Here is a 14,808-nt window from a genome sequence, read left to right as displayed (position 1 = left end):
TTCACAGATTTCACAGGCCAGCTAGTTTAGAATTGGACCTTTTAGTACCATCCCTTGTAATGTCAGGCCTGATGTCAAAGCAATGCCTGCTCTCTCCTCTTTCCTTAGGGAGCCAGAGCAGGACAATAAACTAGCTCTAGAATCCAGATTTAGAAAAACTATTGTTTTGATAGGAACTGACGAATGGAATGTAGATTAAGGAACCAAACCATTATCTACTTCAGAAAGTTAAGACTGCCCTTTTTTTTGGAATGACCTAAAAAGTTTGTAAAGTAAAAGAGTTGGATTTTCCCTAAGACTTTCAGAATATTCTAAAACTGGTCTATAATATGGGAAAATCTAAGAGCAACAGTGAAAACTATGGGAAGTCCATTAACAGCCTCTATTAAAATAACTTTTTTTCCCAATTATAAAATAATTAAAATGTTGAAAATAAGTTATATATGTTGATTATATCCAACTTTTAAGATAAAAGATAGCCACTACCATGTGTGTGTATATATATATATATATATATATATATATATATATATATTGATTTGAGAGAGGACGGGAGAGAGCTGGAAACATCAAGATGAGAGAGAATCATTGATCAGCTGCCTCCTGTGCACACCCCCTACTGGGGATTAAGCTTGCAACCAGGGCATGTGCCCTTTACCGGAATTGAACCCAAGACCCTTCAGTCTGCAGGCCAACATTCTATCCACTGAGCCAAACCAGCTAGGGTGCCACTATCTTAATATATAGCCTCCAAGTCTTTTTTCTTTTTTTGTCCTTTTTACTGACTGTATCATGAACATGCTCCCTTGTCATTGAATATTCTTCCTCAATGGTTTTTTAATGGTTGCATGTCAGACAGACACATGAATATACAATTTAGCCAATCTCTGTTGAATATTTAAGTGTTTCTTAATTATAAGTAATGCTGCAACAAACACACTTTTACATAAATCTTTCTATCACCAGTCTTCTGAAGAAATATCTGGGAGGAGTATGCTGCATCAACAGATATGAACGTTTTAAGGACTTTTACAAACTACCAAATCTGACCACAGCCTTTAAAGACCTTATTAAAAATACTAGTTTTTGGCCCTTATACCTTTATTCTTGAAGGATTTCGAGAAGTCAGTTGTTCATTTCCCAGAATGACCAGTTGTGTGAAAGTCTAGGATTCCTTTTCTGCATTTCTTTGCATTCCTTAATGAAAAGGAATGTGTTTGCCTTTTGTATTTGATGGATCGGGGAGCAGAGACAGAGGTATTTTGTAATACGCTTTCACCTAGTAATTAGGTCATCAGGCTGTTGCTTATTTTTGGATGCTTGTGTGTGGCAAGCAATTGTGAGACCTGAGGCAGCTTTATTTTGCTGTTTCCAAAGCTGTGGTTCACAGGGTATCCCTGAGCAGCTTCAGTCAGTAATGAGGTATTTTCACGATTTTATGAGAATGACCCGTGCTGCCTGTCCTGTCAGAGTGAGTGACCTGTAAAGGGGAGAGGGGAAGGAGTTATGGAGAGGATACAGGCTATTTGGGGCTGGGGGGCAGATCTTTGATTTTATGAGCTCAGCTTCCTGCATACACAGCTGTGTGGTCCCTAAGCAAGTCTTGCCTTGTATGATTAATGTATACCAGGGGATCTCCTAATGCAGTGGTCGGCAAACTGCAGCTCGTGAGCCATTGGCCCCTTGAGTGTGGCCACGAAGTTTCAATCGCACTGTACGTGTGCGCCCGCACGTGGTATTTTGTGGAAGAGCCACACTCAAGGGGCCGCAGTTTGCCGTCCACTGTCCTAATGGAATTAGATACTTACCAAGATGGAGCGGTTGCTCTTCATTCATTTTTCTCCTGCCTTCTTGATAAGCAAGGACCTACTTGCCCCGTCTCCTTCAGCCATTATTGAAACTAAATATCTGACGGCCTGCTGTAGACAGGGTTCTAGAGCCTCCTCTGTCATAACACTGACCTGTTCTCTCGAAGGACAGAGTGAGGGTGAGAGACATGGTCTGGAAGGATTGGAAGAAACTTTAGAAATATAGTTCCAGCTTCTAATTTTATAGCACAATTGGTTTCTGGCTTCAGAAAACTTACAGACTTTTTAGAAATAAGATACATGGGAAACGACTAAAAACCAGAACAAATTTTAAAAAGTACAAGCAATGAATGGTTTAGTGCAGTGGTTCTCAACCTGTGGGTCGTGACCCCTTTGGTGGTCGAACGACCCTTTCACAGGGGTCGCCTAAGACCATCCTGCATATCAGATATTTACATTACGATTCATAACAGTAGCAACATTACAGTTATGAAGTAGCAATGAAAATAATTTTATGGTTGGGTCACAACATGAGGAACTGTATTTAAAGGGCCAGAAGGTTGAGAACCACTGGTTTAGTGCCAAATGAGAAGCGTCAACAGTAAAGGCTTTCAGATTTCAGAAAGAGAGGGAGCTTTGGGCCTGGAGATCAGCACCTCGTGCTGGAGGGTTTGTTCAGTTGTTTGTTTTAATTTTTTAACTGGGCCTTAGAGAATGAGTAAAATTTGAAAGTTAGAGTCCGTTCCTCCCAGGTTAAGTGGTATAATAAAAGGCAGAAGATGTCTGGAAACAAGGAGTGGGTGATTTTGACTTGTGAGACAGGTTTCTTTCAATCAATTGGCTGTATAATTTGGAGAGGACCTGAAGCCCTTTTCTTAGAAAGCAAGCAGAATTGTGAGGGCCGTGTTGTCCTGGAGAGCCTGCAGCATCTCTGCCACTAGCACGTAAGAGTTCAGAGATAGCCAGCAGAGCCACGGCTCCCTGTCCTCCTGATGGGCTCCTGGGGCCACGCCCGCAGATACACACTTAGGTGGTTTTATGGAGTGTGACCCAGAGTGTTTAGGGAACCTGGTCACCTCTAGGTAAAGTCCTGGCTGAGAAACGGTCTCCCTCTTTTTTGTAAGACTTGCTTCCTGGGGAACTTTACTGCCCCAAAGCCTTCAAGTTCCTCTGTGCTTCTCAGTCAGGCCTCAAAGCTTCAGGCTTTATTAAAACCTCGAAGTTATTGGAGCCTTTTAAACTTTCAATGAAATCATCTTGTAATTCAAGTAATTCACAGAAGATAAGGATTACAGACATTTAGACATAAATATCTTCCAACCTTTCCCTATACTTAAAAACAATACCCCTTTCAACTAAAAGCTGACACTTAAATACTGTACTTTGTTTTACTACCAGGTATACTTCAAGATACTCAAAGATTTTTTTCCTATTTAGCCTGCCTGAAGGGTTAATATTTGAGCTTCATTCTTCCAGAGGTTATTAAAATGTAAATCTTGTCCTATTAAAATTAAATAATTATCCACCATTTACATTATAACTTACCTTAGGTGGGAAGGATGAGGGAGAAGGTGAGATAGAGTTAAGGTTTGGAGTGGGTAAGAGGGATCCTCAACTTGTCAGCTTTGCTTTGAAGTCAGCCCAGCCATCAGAGTGCAGACCTGAGGAAGTTCTGCTCTGGATGGCCCCAGCTCTCACTTGTGAGTTGGAGTTCAGATGCAGCTTCACAAGGTTAGAAGTTGAATGCCATTTTCTAAAATGATCAGTAAAGTGGCTAGGAAAGGTGCCTGGGCCTAATAGGTAACATTTTCAGTTGGCTAGAACCCTGCCTTATCTAACTGGCACAAATAGATTTATTTATTGGACATAGACTCCGGCTTCGCCATGGGCCCTGTCTGTCTTCCAAGCGGTGACACCATTAGACAGCCTTTGTGGGGGTGAGAAGTAGTGCCACAGGAGCTGGGCAAGCTGCAAGTGCATTTATTGCCTGCCTAAGCCTTACCAAAGTTTGCCTGAGATGTCTGGCCCCCCTCTTTTTTTTTTTGGATGAGGTTGCAGTTCTGGAGGAAATTTGCCTTTTACCCCTTAATCTTCTATTGTGTAGGGAAGAAAGTAGGCTTTAGCTCTCAAAAATGGGGTATGAGCTCACAGATGAACTTTTTTCCTTCTTTTTTCAATCTCTATTTACTGAAATGCATTTTAGGGTTATAAACTATTACTTCTGTTTCATGTTCTTCCTGATCACTTGTTTTAAATTTATATTATAGCTATTGACATTTTAATAAAATCTCATGAATACATTTGAAGATTTTGCATTACCTTCTTAACACCTTCTCAGTGTATCACATCAATAAATTATATATCTGTACTAGAGGCCCAGTGCACAAAATTTGTGCACTCAGGGAGGGTTCCTCAGCCCAGCCTGTGCCCTCTCGCAGTCCGGGAGCCCTTGGGGGATGTCTGCCTGCCACGGAGGCGGGAGAGGCTCCTGCCACCACCACTGTGCTCACCAGCTGTGAGCCCAACTCAGGGCTTCTGGCTGAGCAGCGCTCCCCCTGTGGGAGCACACTGACCACCAAGGGGCAACTCCTGCATTGAGCATCTGCCCCCCGGTGGTCAGAGTATGTCATAGTGACCAGTCATTCTGCTGTTGGGTTGATTTGCATATTAGCCTTTTATTATGCAGGATTTTTATCTATGAAGTATTGACCTTCAGCATCAAGGGGTTAAGTATATCATTAAGACAGGTAGTAGCTATCTGTCTAATAAGTGCCCCTGGCACTTGACTGGCTTGATTCAGTTCAATGTACTGATCACATAATTCATTTAAAACTCACACAGACACTTTTTAATGACCATATGCAAAAACAACTATATCTTAGAAAGTAAGATTGCATAGTACAGCCACACAATGGAATACTATGCAGCAATGAAATTATTTATAAAAAATTTCTAATGGCTTAAGATATAGAAACTGTATGTGTGTTACTCTCTCACCAATATTAAAAATATTTACATGTGTGAAGAAAGATAAAGGAAAAAAAGACAGAAAATAAGTAAACCAAATGTGAATAGTGGGTGATTCTGTCTGGATGAGAAGATTATGAGTTACTACGTTTTTATTCCTTATACTTTTCTATTGTATGCAGTTTTTTAAAAATATAGACGGGGTATCACTTCTATAATGAAAAAGAAATCCAATAAGGGATTGTAAATCATTTTAACTACCTACTTTAGTAAAGGATTAAAATATAGTGAATGTTTAAGGTTAAGTTAATGCTTTCTGTAGCAAGACAATGAAAAACTTCCCCTCAGAAATTTTAAAAATTACTTTGAATTTACTATTTAGCACTTTTAAGTTATCTTATGTGTCATTATGCAGTGTTCCTATAGCTCAGTGTTTCTTTTTTTTTAAAGTATATTTTTATTGATTTTAGAGAGAAAGGGAGAGGGAGAGGGAGAGAGAGATAGAAACATCAGTAATGAGAGAGAATCATTGATTGGCTTCCTCCTGCATGCCTCCTACCGGGATCAAGCCTGCAACCAGGGCATGTGCCCTGACCGGGAATCAAACCGTGACCTCGTGGTTCACAGGTCGACGCTCAATCACTGAGCCATGCTGGCCGGGCAGATCAGTGTTTCTTAAACTGGGTAATGCTGGCACTAACTCATAGGTTTGCTGCAACTGTTTGGGAAACTAATTCAGAGTTTTACAAAATAGATGGTAGCAGTTATGAAAATCCTGAAACATTTTAGTTCTGTGTCTTGTGAAATTATTTTATTTTTTAAAATAAACCTTTTATTGAATTACTAGAGGCCCAATGCATGAAAATTCGTGCAAGAGTAGGCCTTCCTTCCCCTGGCTGCCAGCACCGGCTTCCCTCCGGCACTGGCTTCCCTCCGGCACCTGGGACCCGGGCTTTCCTCGGGCTGCCGGCAGGCATCTGGGACCGGGCAGCTTTGCTCCGGCCCCAGCTTCATCCGGAAGGATGTCCGGTCTAATTAGCATATTACCCTTTTATTATAGACTAGAGGCCTGGTGCACAAAATTCGTGCACGGGAGGGGGGGGTGTCCCTCAGCCCAGCCTGCACCCTCTCCAATCTGGGACCCCTTGAGGGATGTCCGACTGCCCGTTTAGGCCTGATCACAATCCAGAATTACTGGCTCCCAACCGCTCACCTGCGTGCCTGCCTGGTTGCCCCTAACTGCTTCTGCCTGCCAGCCTGATCACCCCCTAACAACTCCCCTGCCAGCCTGATCGACGCCTAACTGCCCCCCTGCCAGCCTGGTCTCCCCTGCAGGCCTGGTCACCTCCAACTGCACTCCCTTGCCAGCCTGGTCACCCCTAACTGCTCTCCTCTTCAGGCCTGGTTCCCCCCAACTGCCTTCCCCTGCAGGCCTGGTCACCTCTAACTGCCCTCTGCTGCAGGCCTGGTTGCCCCCAACTGCCCTCCCCTGCCCCCCCCAACTGCCCTCCCCTGCAGGCCTGGTCCCTCCCCACCTGCCCTCCCCTGCAGGCCTGGGTCCCCCCAACTGTCCTCTCCTGCAGGCCTGGTCCCCCCACTGGCCTCCCCTGTCGGCCATCTTTGACCACATGGGGGCGGCCATCTTGTATGTTGGAGTGATGGTCAATTTGCATATTCTTTATTATATAGGATAACACACATTCACAAAAGTACACAAATCGTAACACATTGTTTGCGGGTAGTTTTTATCGCGCGCTAACAGGTGGCGTGGGCCATTTTTGCTAATTTTTTGCGCAAATGGCAACGTTCAGTGAAATTACAACAACTTTAGTTTACGTATTTATACGTTACCCGCATTCTACCGCTAGTCTATAAAAAATGTATTAATACGTGTCCTGCGCTCTACTACACTGGTAGAACGTATAAATGCGTAAAATGTATAAATACGTTTCCCGCATACAATGTGTTAAGTGTACAACTTATAAATTTTCAACATACCTTTGTAACCACATCATTTTATATTTTTTTGTTTTGTGCTGCTATGTCTTTGACAAAATTTTCATAGTTCTACTTTTAAAAATACATTGTTGTTTAGTGTTCTGTGGTTTCCATAAGTTACATTCTAGATATTCTACACTTTTTGCTCTCATAATTTTATTAACTCTTTGAGTTTTTACATTTTTCAAGGAGCTCTAAAATTTCATTCAGAATATTGTTATTCTTAGTTCATGGCAAAAAAAAAAAGGCTTTTATCAGTTAAAAATGCAAAAAGGTAATAACTGCAAATTATTGACATCTAGCCTGTGCAGATTTAATTTTTCTTTCATTCCCAGTGTGGCACACGTTTCCCCCAGTTGGCTGGTTGTGTGGAACTTGATTCCTGTGCCTCTGCATATGATACAGCTCAGGTTGCTAATCTGAAGAAGCAGATCAGCAGCCAGCAGTAAGTGTGTCAAGCCTAGAAATGCTAGACCAAGCTGGGAGGAACTTTACAGACGTTAGCCTCAGATGGGGAAACTGAGTCCTGGAAGGTTCCATGCCTCCTCCAGGGTCACAGAGTTGGCACCAGAACTGAGTCTAGAATCCTGATTCTAAACCCCATTACTAACCCATGCTAAGTCACTATTCTTATCTTAAAATTCACCCTTTCTACTGAAAATGCAATCCTCAGACTGCGAAATCGACTTCTGAAGAAAGATAAATTACCTAACACGTTTTTCAGCCAAACTTCTTAATGGGGATAACCTAAAAGCAATTGATCTATTTTGGAAAGTATCCCTTGGGTTACTTCGGGCAAATGAGGGCTGGTGTGGGATGGTATAAATGCCGGTCGGTAATTGTTTAGAGCAGTTCCGGGAGGACGTTCAACTGGAATAACCCTGGCAATAGGGAAAGTGTGGCGTGATGTTGACTTGTGACCCTTCCCTGGGGAGCAGCTGTGTCAGGAGACCTGACAGAGCTTCTGGAACACAAAGTCTCAGTCTGTGCTCCCCGCCACTGGGCGGGGAGACTAGCTACTGTGCCTGGGAGATGACCATCAATGTTATATTCCTCTTTGTTTTTGAGATTTTGTTTCAGTTGGCGAAAGGTAGATAAGGAAATATCTCTTGGTTTGCTAAGAGAGGCCAGGGAACATGTTTAGTAAGTACTAATAAGTGTGGTGGGCCCTGGGGATTTGGTGCTTAATGAAACATGTCTGTCAGGACTTAGTCTGTGGAGCTGGCAATCCCAAGGGGAGATCACCATCGCCCTCCAGAAATCCTGGTTCTGTTGGTATGTTGTTTAGGGCAAGGCACAATTCTCATCAGAGCACACTGACTTCTGCCTACCTATAAGTTTGTAGAGAAAGGTGTCTTCTTAGTCTACATGGCAGCCATTGTTGGGACTCTAAAACCTCTAGTGCCACTCGCCAAAGTACCGTCCAACAGACCCATTCTATCCTTTCTCACTCTGTTCCTGGAGTACAAGCCTTTCTCAGAGGCTCTGTCCTTCACATATCTATGGCTGTTCCTGCCTTTGAGCTTTTGGGCATGTTTTCTCCCTTATGTAGGATGCCCCTTCCTCCCCTTCTGTTTCTCCAAATCCTGCCCAGCCATTAAGGCCCAATTCAGTTCCCATCTTCTCTCCCAGAACTCATGTGGCACTTGTACCCCTACCAGGCTATGGATGGTAGAACTACAGTTCAACCTACTGGTGAAGAGTGGACTCTGGAGCTAGCCTGTCTGTGTGACCTGGGCCGGAAGCTTTCCTGGATCTGGAGTTTTCTAGAGTTCTTCATCTATAAAAATGGGAATACTAATTGGATTTAGCCATAAGTTGTGTAGAATAAATGAGTTCATACTATTAAAACCCACAGACCAATGCCTGGTACATAAGTTCTCATTAAATATTATTATTCCTTCTAGCATGTATGTAATCATGGCCTTCCTTGTGTTGTTTAATCATTTTAAGTATTTATTGGCCCCTAGTGAAATTGTAAAGTCCTCTCATGAAGAAAGCGGCTTGATTTTACACTTCCTGTTGACCTTTTCTAGCCATACATGTGCATATAATAGTTCCCCAATACATGAAACTAATAGTCTTAAATAAAGAAAGTAGATGGAACAGGAGTAAGGAATTGAAGAGAAAATACAGGCTTCAGTTCACAGATGGTGTTTTCTTATGAGTCTTAGAGCATGCAATTTGTTCTTTTTTTCTTTCCTTGTCCTGAGTCTAATGAGCTCTTCTGTCACACTCACCAAAGGTGTGAACATCCTTAGCAAGGATGCTAGAAATTTCAGGAGGTTGTTTCCGACACTGTTTTCTTCTAGGCCTGTGCTGGGATGGAATCTCAGACAGTAGATTCTGGTCTATCAGAATATCTCAAAGCAGGTGGGTCCTGAGCTGGGTGTTACTAACGTACCTCCCTTGCTGAGGGGCACGGGCAATTCACCAGTAGGGAGGGGACCTTACCCTTCAGCCACCCTCTCCTTGCCTTTCCCTCCTCCTCTATTCGCAGCTGAGATGCTCACAAGCACCATCTTTAGCCATCAGTGTTCACAAACATTTGGGGGAAATCAGAGGTTACCTTCTGGTGGGAAGAGGTGGGGACCGAGGCAGAAGCTTTCAATAAAGAGCCAGTTGCAGATAGGAGTTGTGGTGATGGCAGGAGCTGCCAGAATGGTCCTCGGCCATTCACCCAGCAGTCTGGGACTTTAGCCAGGGTCTCCACAAAGCCCCATGGGTGCCCTCTCTGTGATGAAAATGCTGTGTTTCTCCTTCTCCTAGGCTGGAACAAGACATTAAAAAATTAAAGGCTGACCTGCAGGCCAGCAGGCAAGTGGAACAAGAGCTCCGCAGTCAGATCAGCTCCCTCTCTAGCACCGAGCGAGGGATCCGCTCAGAAATGGGCCAGCTTCGGCAGGAGAATGAGCTGCTGCAGAACAAGTATGTGCACCTATCAGGCCTTTGAGGAGCCAAGTGGCCTCACTGCTTCTTTTGTTTCCAGGGATTGGAGCACAAGATTCATGATGACAAAGGGATCGAGCAAAGGGGTTTTTAAATAAAATGTTTAATTTAATACCAGATATACAACATGTTATAAAATCTGTAAGAACCTATTTCACTTCAACAAAAGTTTGTTAATATTGCTATTTTGTCTTCTCTCATTTAATGACTTATCTTAATTTAAAATAGTTATCAAGCTTTTATGATAATATACGGAAAGTTGAAAAGAAGTATTTCTGACACAATTTGAAGCTCTTGATCCTTTGAGTGAAAGTTTCCAGAGCACTGGACTCTATTTACTTTGATTTCCCAAACTAAATGACATTGAACTTTGATTTTACTTGAAGAGACAGGCAAAAAGCCAGCTCTTCTATGTGAATTCTTATGCTTTCTATTAATTCATTCTGGAATTATTTCTTGACTCAATATGGGTCTGTCCTTTTTTTATTTTTTAGTTTCTTAGCACTGTGTGCCTACAGTAGTAAATAATATAGGCTTTGGGTTTTCTGGGCTTGCCCTATTGAAGGAGTAATTCTTCAACATTTTTAAGGAATGTAACTCAAAAGTTTAAGCATTATAGGCAAATAACCTCTCCACTGCTTCTGACCCACATGTGGTGACTGTAGCATTGATACATAGAGAACATCTCACCCTTATTGATGTATTTAGATAAACTGACCTTATATTGTTAAGCTGCGGGGTGGTTGTAGGCAGGGAAGGGAATATGGCTGAAATTTCCATCTGAAATGAAGCATCCTATGACCCTACAAAATCTAGTTTGGGATACTCTAGAAAAACCATCTCACAGCTGGAAAGAAGAGGCAGCAGCATAATTATATTCAGGCAAAGAAAGACATTCCCCCACTCACACTTTACCTCAGTTTCAGTGGTGCTGGTTCCATCAGCTGTGCCTTGGTCAGACTGAAGTTCTTTCAAGGTGCTTTGGGGCACTTGAATTAGTTCTGTTATATTTCCCTCTGATAGAAACTTGCTTTACCCTATTTTCTGAATGACCTTCTGTAGATAGAGCAGAAGCTAGGTCTGTATCTTATATGGCAGCTTGCTTATTGGTATTTAGAAATTGTTAAATAATTATGACAGTGTGTTCTCCCTGGACACCCTGGGAGTTGACACTTATGTTTGCTGTTCAAAACTCTTCTTTACTTTGGCCTTAAAATGACAAAGAGGAGCCATGTTTTTCCAGGGTTCATAGTGGGTATTGTAATTGTAAAACTCTGTGTGACAATCATTTCCGTATAGGTTACATAATGCTGTGCAAGTGAAGCAAAAAGACAAACAGAACATCAGCCAGTTGGAAAAGAAGCTAAAAGCTGAGCAGGAAGCCCGAAGCTTTGTAGAAAAGCAGTTAATGGAAGAGAAAAAAAGGAAGAAGTTAGAAGAAGCTACTGCTGCCCGGGCTGTTGCATTCGCTGCTGCGTCTAGGTATGTCCGTGTCACCTGAGTGCTTAATCTACGGTTGGCTTTCCTTGTACCGAGACAGCCATGGGAATTTGTTGCTTCGGGCAGGATTAGAAATACAATAGTTGTGCATGGATGGATTGTTTTTAATTATGGCTTTATTAGCTGGTTTAAACTCCATCTGTGCAAGTTTGCACTCTTTTATAACAACTTCATCCTCAGCGATCTCCTCCATGAAGTGAGGGGAGGATAATCACCATGCCTCCCACACCTTGGAGGCAGAGTGCTGCTCATAAAAGGGTTTCCAGCTCTAGCTGGTTTGGCTCAGTGGATAGAGCATTGGCCTGCGGACTGAAGGGTCCCAGGTTCGATTCCCAGTAGGAGGCTTGCAGGAGCAGCCAATCAATGATTCTCTCTCATCATTGATGTTTCTATCTCTCCCTTCCCCTTCCTCTCTGAAATCAATAAAAATTTTTTTTTTTAAAAAAAAGGGTTTCCAGTCATTTTCTTCCAAACTGATAATTACTAAACACTTTGAAAGAACCAATCTAGAATTTTGTACTCTTTATAGAACCATCACTACTCCCTACTCTTTGGTGTGTGTTTCTGAAGTTTTATCTAAAAACTAGAGGCCCGGTGCATGAATTAGTGCACATTGAATGGAAATTAATTAGAAGAAATATTTTAATTCTGCTATTCACCCTTTATAATAGAAGTGTCAACCAAATTCACGATCGACAGTGACAGATGGAAACACGTGTGCGATTGGCGCCAGCGAGAGCTTTATATAGATATAGATAGATATAGATACAGATATAGATATAGATATATATCAATAAACTTGCTTAATTAGACCTGCTTTCTGATTTAGCTAAACTTTTTCCAGCTCAGTGAAGCACCCCAACTTCTTTCAGGTAATTGTTAGCAACACAGCAGTAAATATCAACACGAAGCAGATTATTATTGTAGATCATGCAGGGAGAACAAAGGGTAAAATATTTAACTGCAGCAGTGTTTGACTATATTCTGCGCAGTGAGAAAACCTGAAGTCATTTTCAAGGTCCACCATTTCTTTCTTCTTTTCAGTTGGGTCAAGTTTCTAAGCTTTCTAAATCTCCATTTTCTGGGTAATGAAAAGACAATAGGATTCCACTGAGTCTCCTGTCTACCTACTCCAGGACTTCTGTGAGGATCAAATGAGATGAGGCACAGGAAAATGCTTCACAGACATTTGGTTAAAGTGTGAAATGTTTCCACCTGGCTATAAAGCAAGTCATGTTCCTGGGCTGAAGAAACTCCAGGGAAGCTAGTCACTAGGGAGAGGAAGGCGGGCATTGCTACGTGACGTCATTACCCGGTGCCCACAGCTGGGCTGTGGGCCACATTTTGCACCATGGGGTCTCGGCAGTGTCAGCTGCAATTTGATGGGGTGTCACTCCAGGGTGGTGATGGGGCCTGTATTCCACTTGGGGGAAGCTGAGTGCTGCTCTGTGGGCACCAGGTCTACAGTGCCGTTTCTCTGTCAATGGCCAGTGTGTATCACGGCAGCTCCTGTGTTGAGCGTCTGCCCCACTGGTGGTCAGTGCACGTCATAGACCAGTTGGATGGTCGGACACTTAGCATATTAGCCTTTTATATATATAGATCGAAGAAAGGTAAAACCTTGGTTCCCAAGTACTATGTACTAACTGCTTATATCTTTGTTGGATATCAGCAAATTGTCAATGAGCTGGAAAAGATGGGGGAAAGGAAACATAAGTCACTCTTAGACATCATTGAACTTGTGGAGTGATACAAATTAGGGCCTACTTCCTATGCCATTGAAAAGTACGCAAATATTCCAAACTTAATGTTCAGATACTGTATTCAGATAGTAACTGCTACCTGAATATAAGCCAGGAGAGAAGATGGTTAAGAGCTTCTTGGTTTGTTTTTGGCTTCTACTTCACTTTTTTCCTTTCTTTTCTTTTCTTTTTTTTTTTTTTTTACATTTTATTGATTTTTTTACAGAGAGGAAGGGAGAAGGATAGAGAGTTAGAAACATCAATGAGAGAAACATCGATCAGCTGCCTCCTGCACATCCCCCACCGGGGAAGTGCCCGCAACCCAGGTACATGCCCTTGACCGGAATCGAACCCAGGACCCTTCAGTCCGCAGGCCGATGCTCTATCCACTGAGCTAAACTGGTTAGGGCTCCTTTGTTTTCTTGACTAGTGAAGTCATCTGCATGGTAGAAGTCAGTTACAGGTTTACAGATGCAGAGTGAGGGTAAATTATTATTTATTTCATTTTAAGTTTCTATCGTAATTTGTGTCTATGTGATAGAATTCTGCCGGCATTCTTCCTTGAGTTTTGCTTTTTTGTATTTGGTGTGTTAGTAGCCTTCTTTTGGGTTCTGGCATTTGCAGAATAATTGATCAATCCTCAGCTTACCTTTTAGGAAATAACAGCAGGAGAGGACTCTTTCTCCTGTGTGATCCTGTCTCCCCCCAGCAAACTCTGTACTGCAGATAGCTGAGCTCACTTGGCTTATCATCTATACAGACACACAAGACCCTTTATTAGTCTGCCTAACCCAGTGGTCGGCAAACTCATTAGTCAACAGAGCCAAATGTCAACAGTACAACGATTGAAATTTCTTTTGAGAGCCAAATTTTTTAAACTTAAACTATATAGGTAGGTACATTGTTATTAACTTAATTAGGGTACTCCTAAGGCTTAGGAAGAGCCACACTCAAGGGGCCAAAGACCCGCATGTGGCTTGCGAGCCGCAGTTTGCTGACCACAGGCCTAACCTAACCTAATCTAATGTGGAGTTTTTGGTTTGTTAATTGTTTGAAGATTTGTAAGCATTTCTGAAGCACTTAAACTTGCAGGAGACTTTTCTGAACAATAATCTAGTGTGGTCTGGGCTGTCCTTAATTCATCTACCATCTACCCTTTTTTCCCCCAAAACCTGCGAGGAGTATATGACAATTCCTTAACCATGCTGTGTAGTGCCTCTTACTGGTATACCTGAGAACCAGTAAATTGGTTTTCTTTTCTACTCTAAGTCCCTTTTGTTTCCAGTGAAGCTTATTTGTTTTGTTTTGATCTTACCCTGAGATGGGCCTTGTTTGCCATCACTTATGTAGAGATTGTTTTTATTCTTAACGAAATCTCAAGACTTTGAGTCTCTCACTGGACCTATATTTTTGTGTAGGCAAGACACCTACTTTCTCCATCAAGCTGTTTCTGCAATCTTGCTATCATCTTTTGTAGTTTATCCTTATTGTAGCCTTGAGAAGCCACCTAATGCTGCTCCCTTCTTCTCTTTACTCCAGGCCTGTGACAACCACGATTAAAGAAAGGTGAAAGTCTCAAGGCATAGTCCCTCAAAAGTGGAAAAAATTTCTGGTTCACTGCCCCCTGCTGGGCATGTCTGGCTCTGCCTTGCTCAGTTTGTGTGCATTGTCTCAAGTCATATGGCAGGGTGGGAAGCTTGTTGGGAAACCTCCATTTTTATCCAAGTTCTGTGACCTACAAACTAGGTAGCCATGAACTAGTATTATATCTTATTTATAAAAGTGGATAATATACCCTATCCCCATAAAGAAGGTAGTGTGGGTGAAGTACCTAGCTTGGTGCC

General features: G+C 42.3%; 1 protein-coding gene across 1 annotated transcript in view; it reads left to right on the top strand.

The window, feature by feature from the left end:
• MACO1 (macoilin 1) overlaps window positions 1–14,808 on the top strand; it is a 59,515-nt gene that overhangs the window by 35,898 nt on the left and 8,809 nt on the right. Inside the window, exons 7-8 of the mRNA XM_081085940.1 lie at window positions 9,543–9,701; window positions 11,022–11,204. Of these exons, the coding sequence (XP_080942066.1) occupies window positions 9,543–9,701; window positions 11,022–11,204 (342 nt within the window). The remainder of the gene's footprint in view (window positions 1–9,542; window positions 9,702–11,021; window positions 11,205–14,808) is intronic.

The sequence above is a fragment of the Myotis nattereri genome, assembly GCF_964212035.1.
Source record: "Myotis nattereri genome assembly, chromosome: 3".
NCBI lineage: Eukaryota > Metazoa > Chordata > Mammalia > Chiroptera > Vespertilionidae > Myotis > Myotis nattereri.
This window is presented reverse-complemented; position numbering and strand designations above follow the sequence as displayed.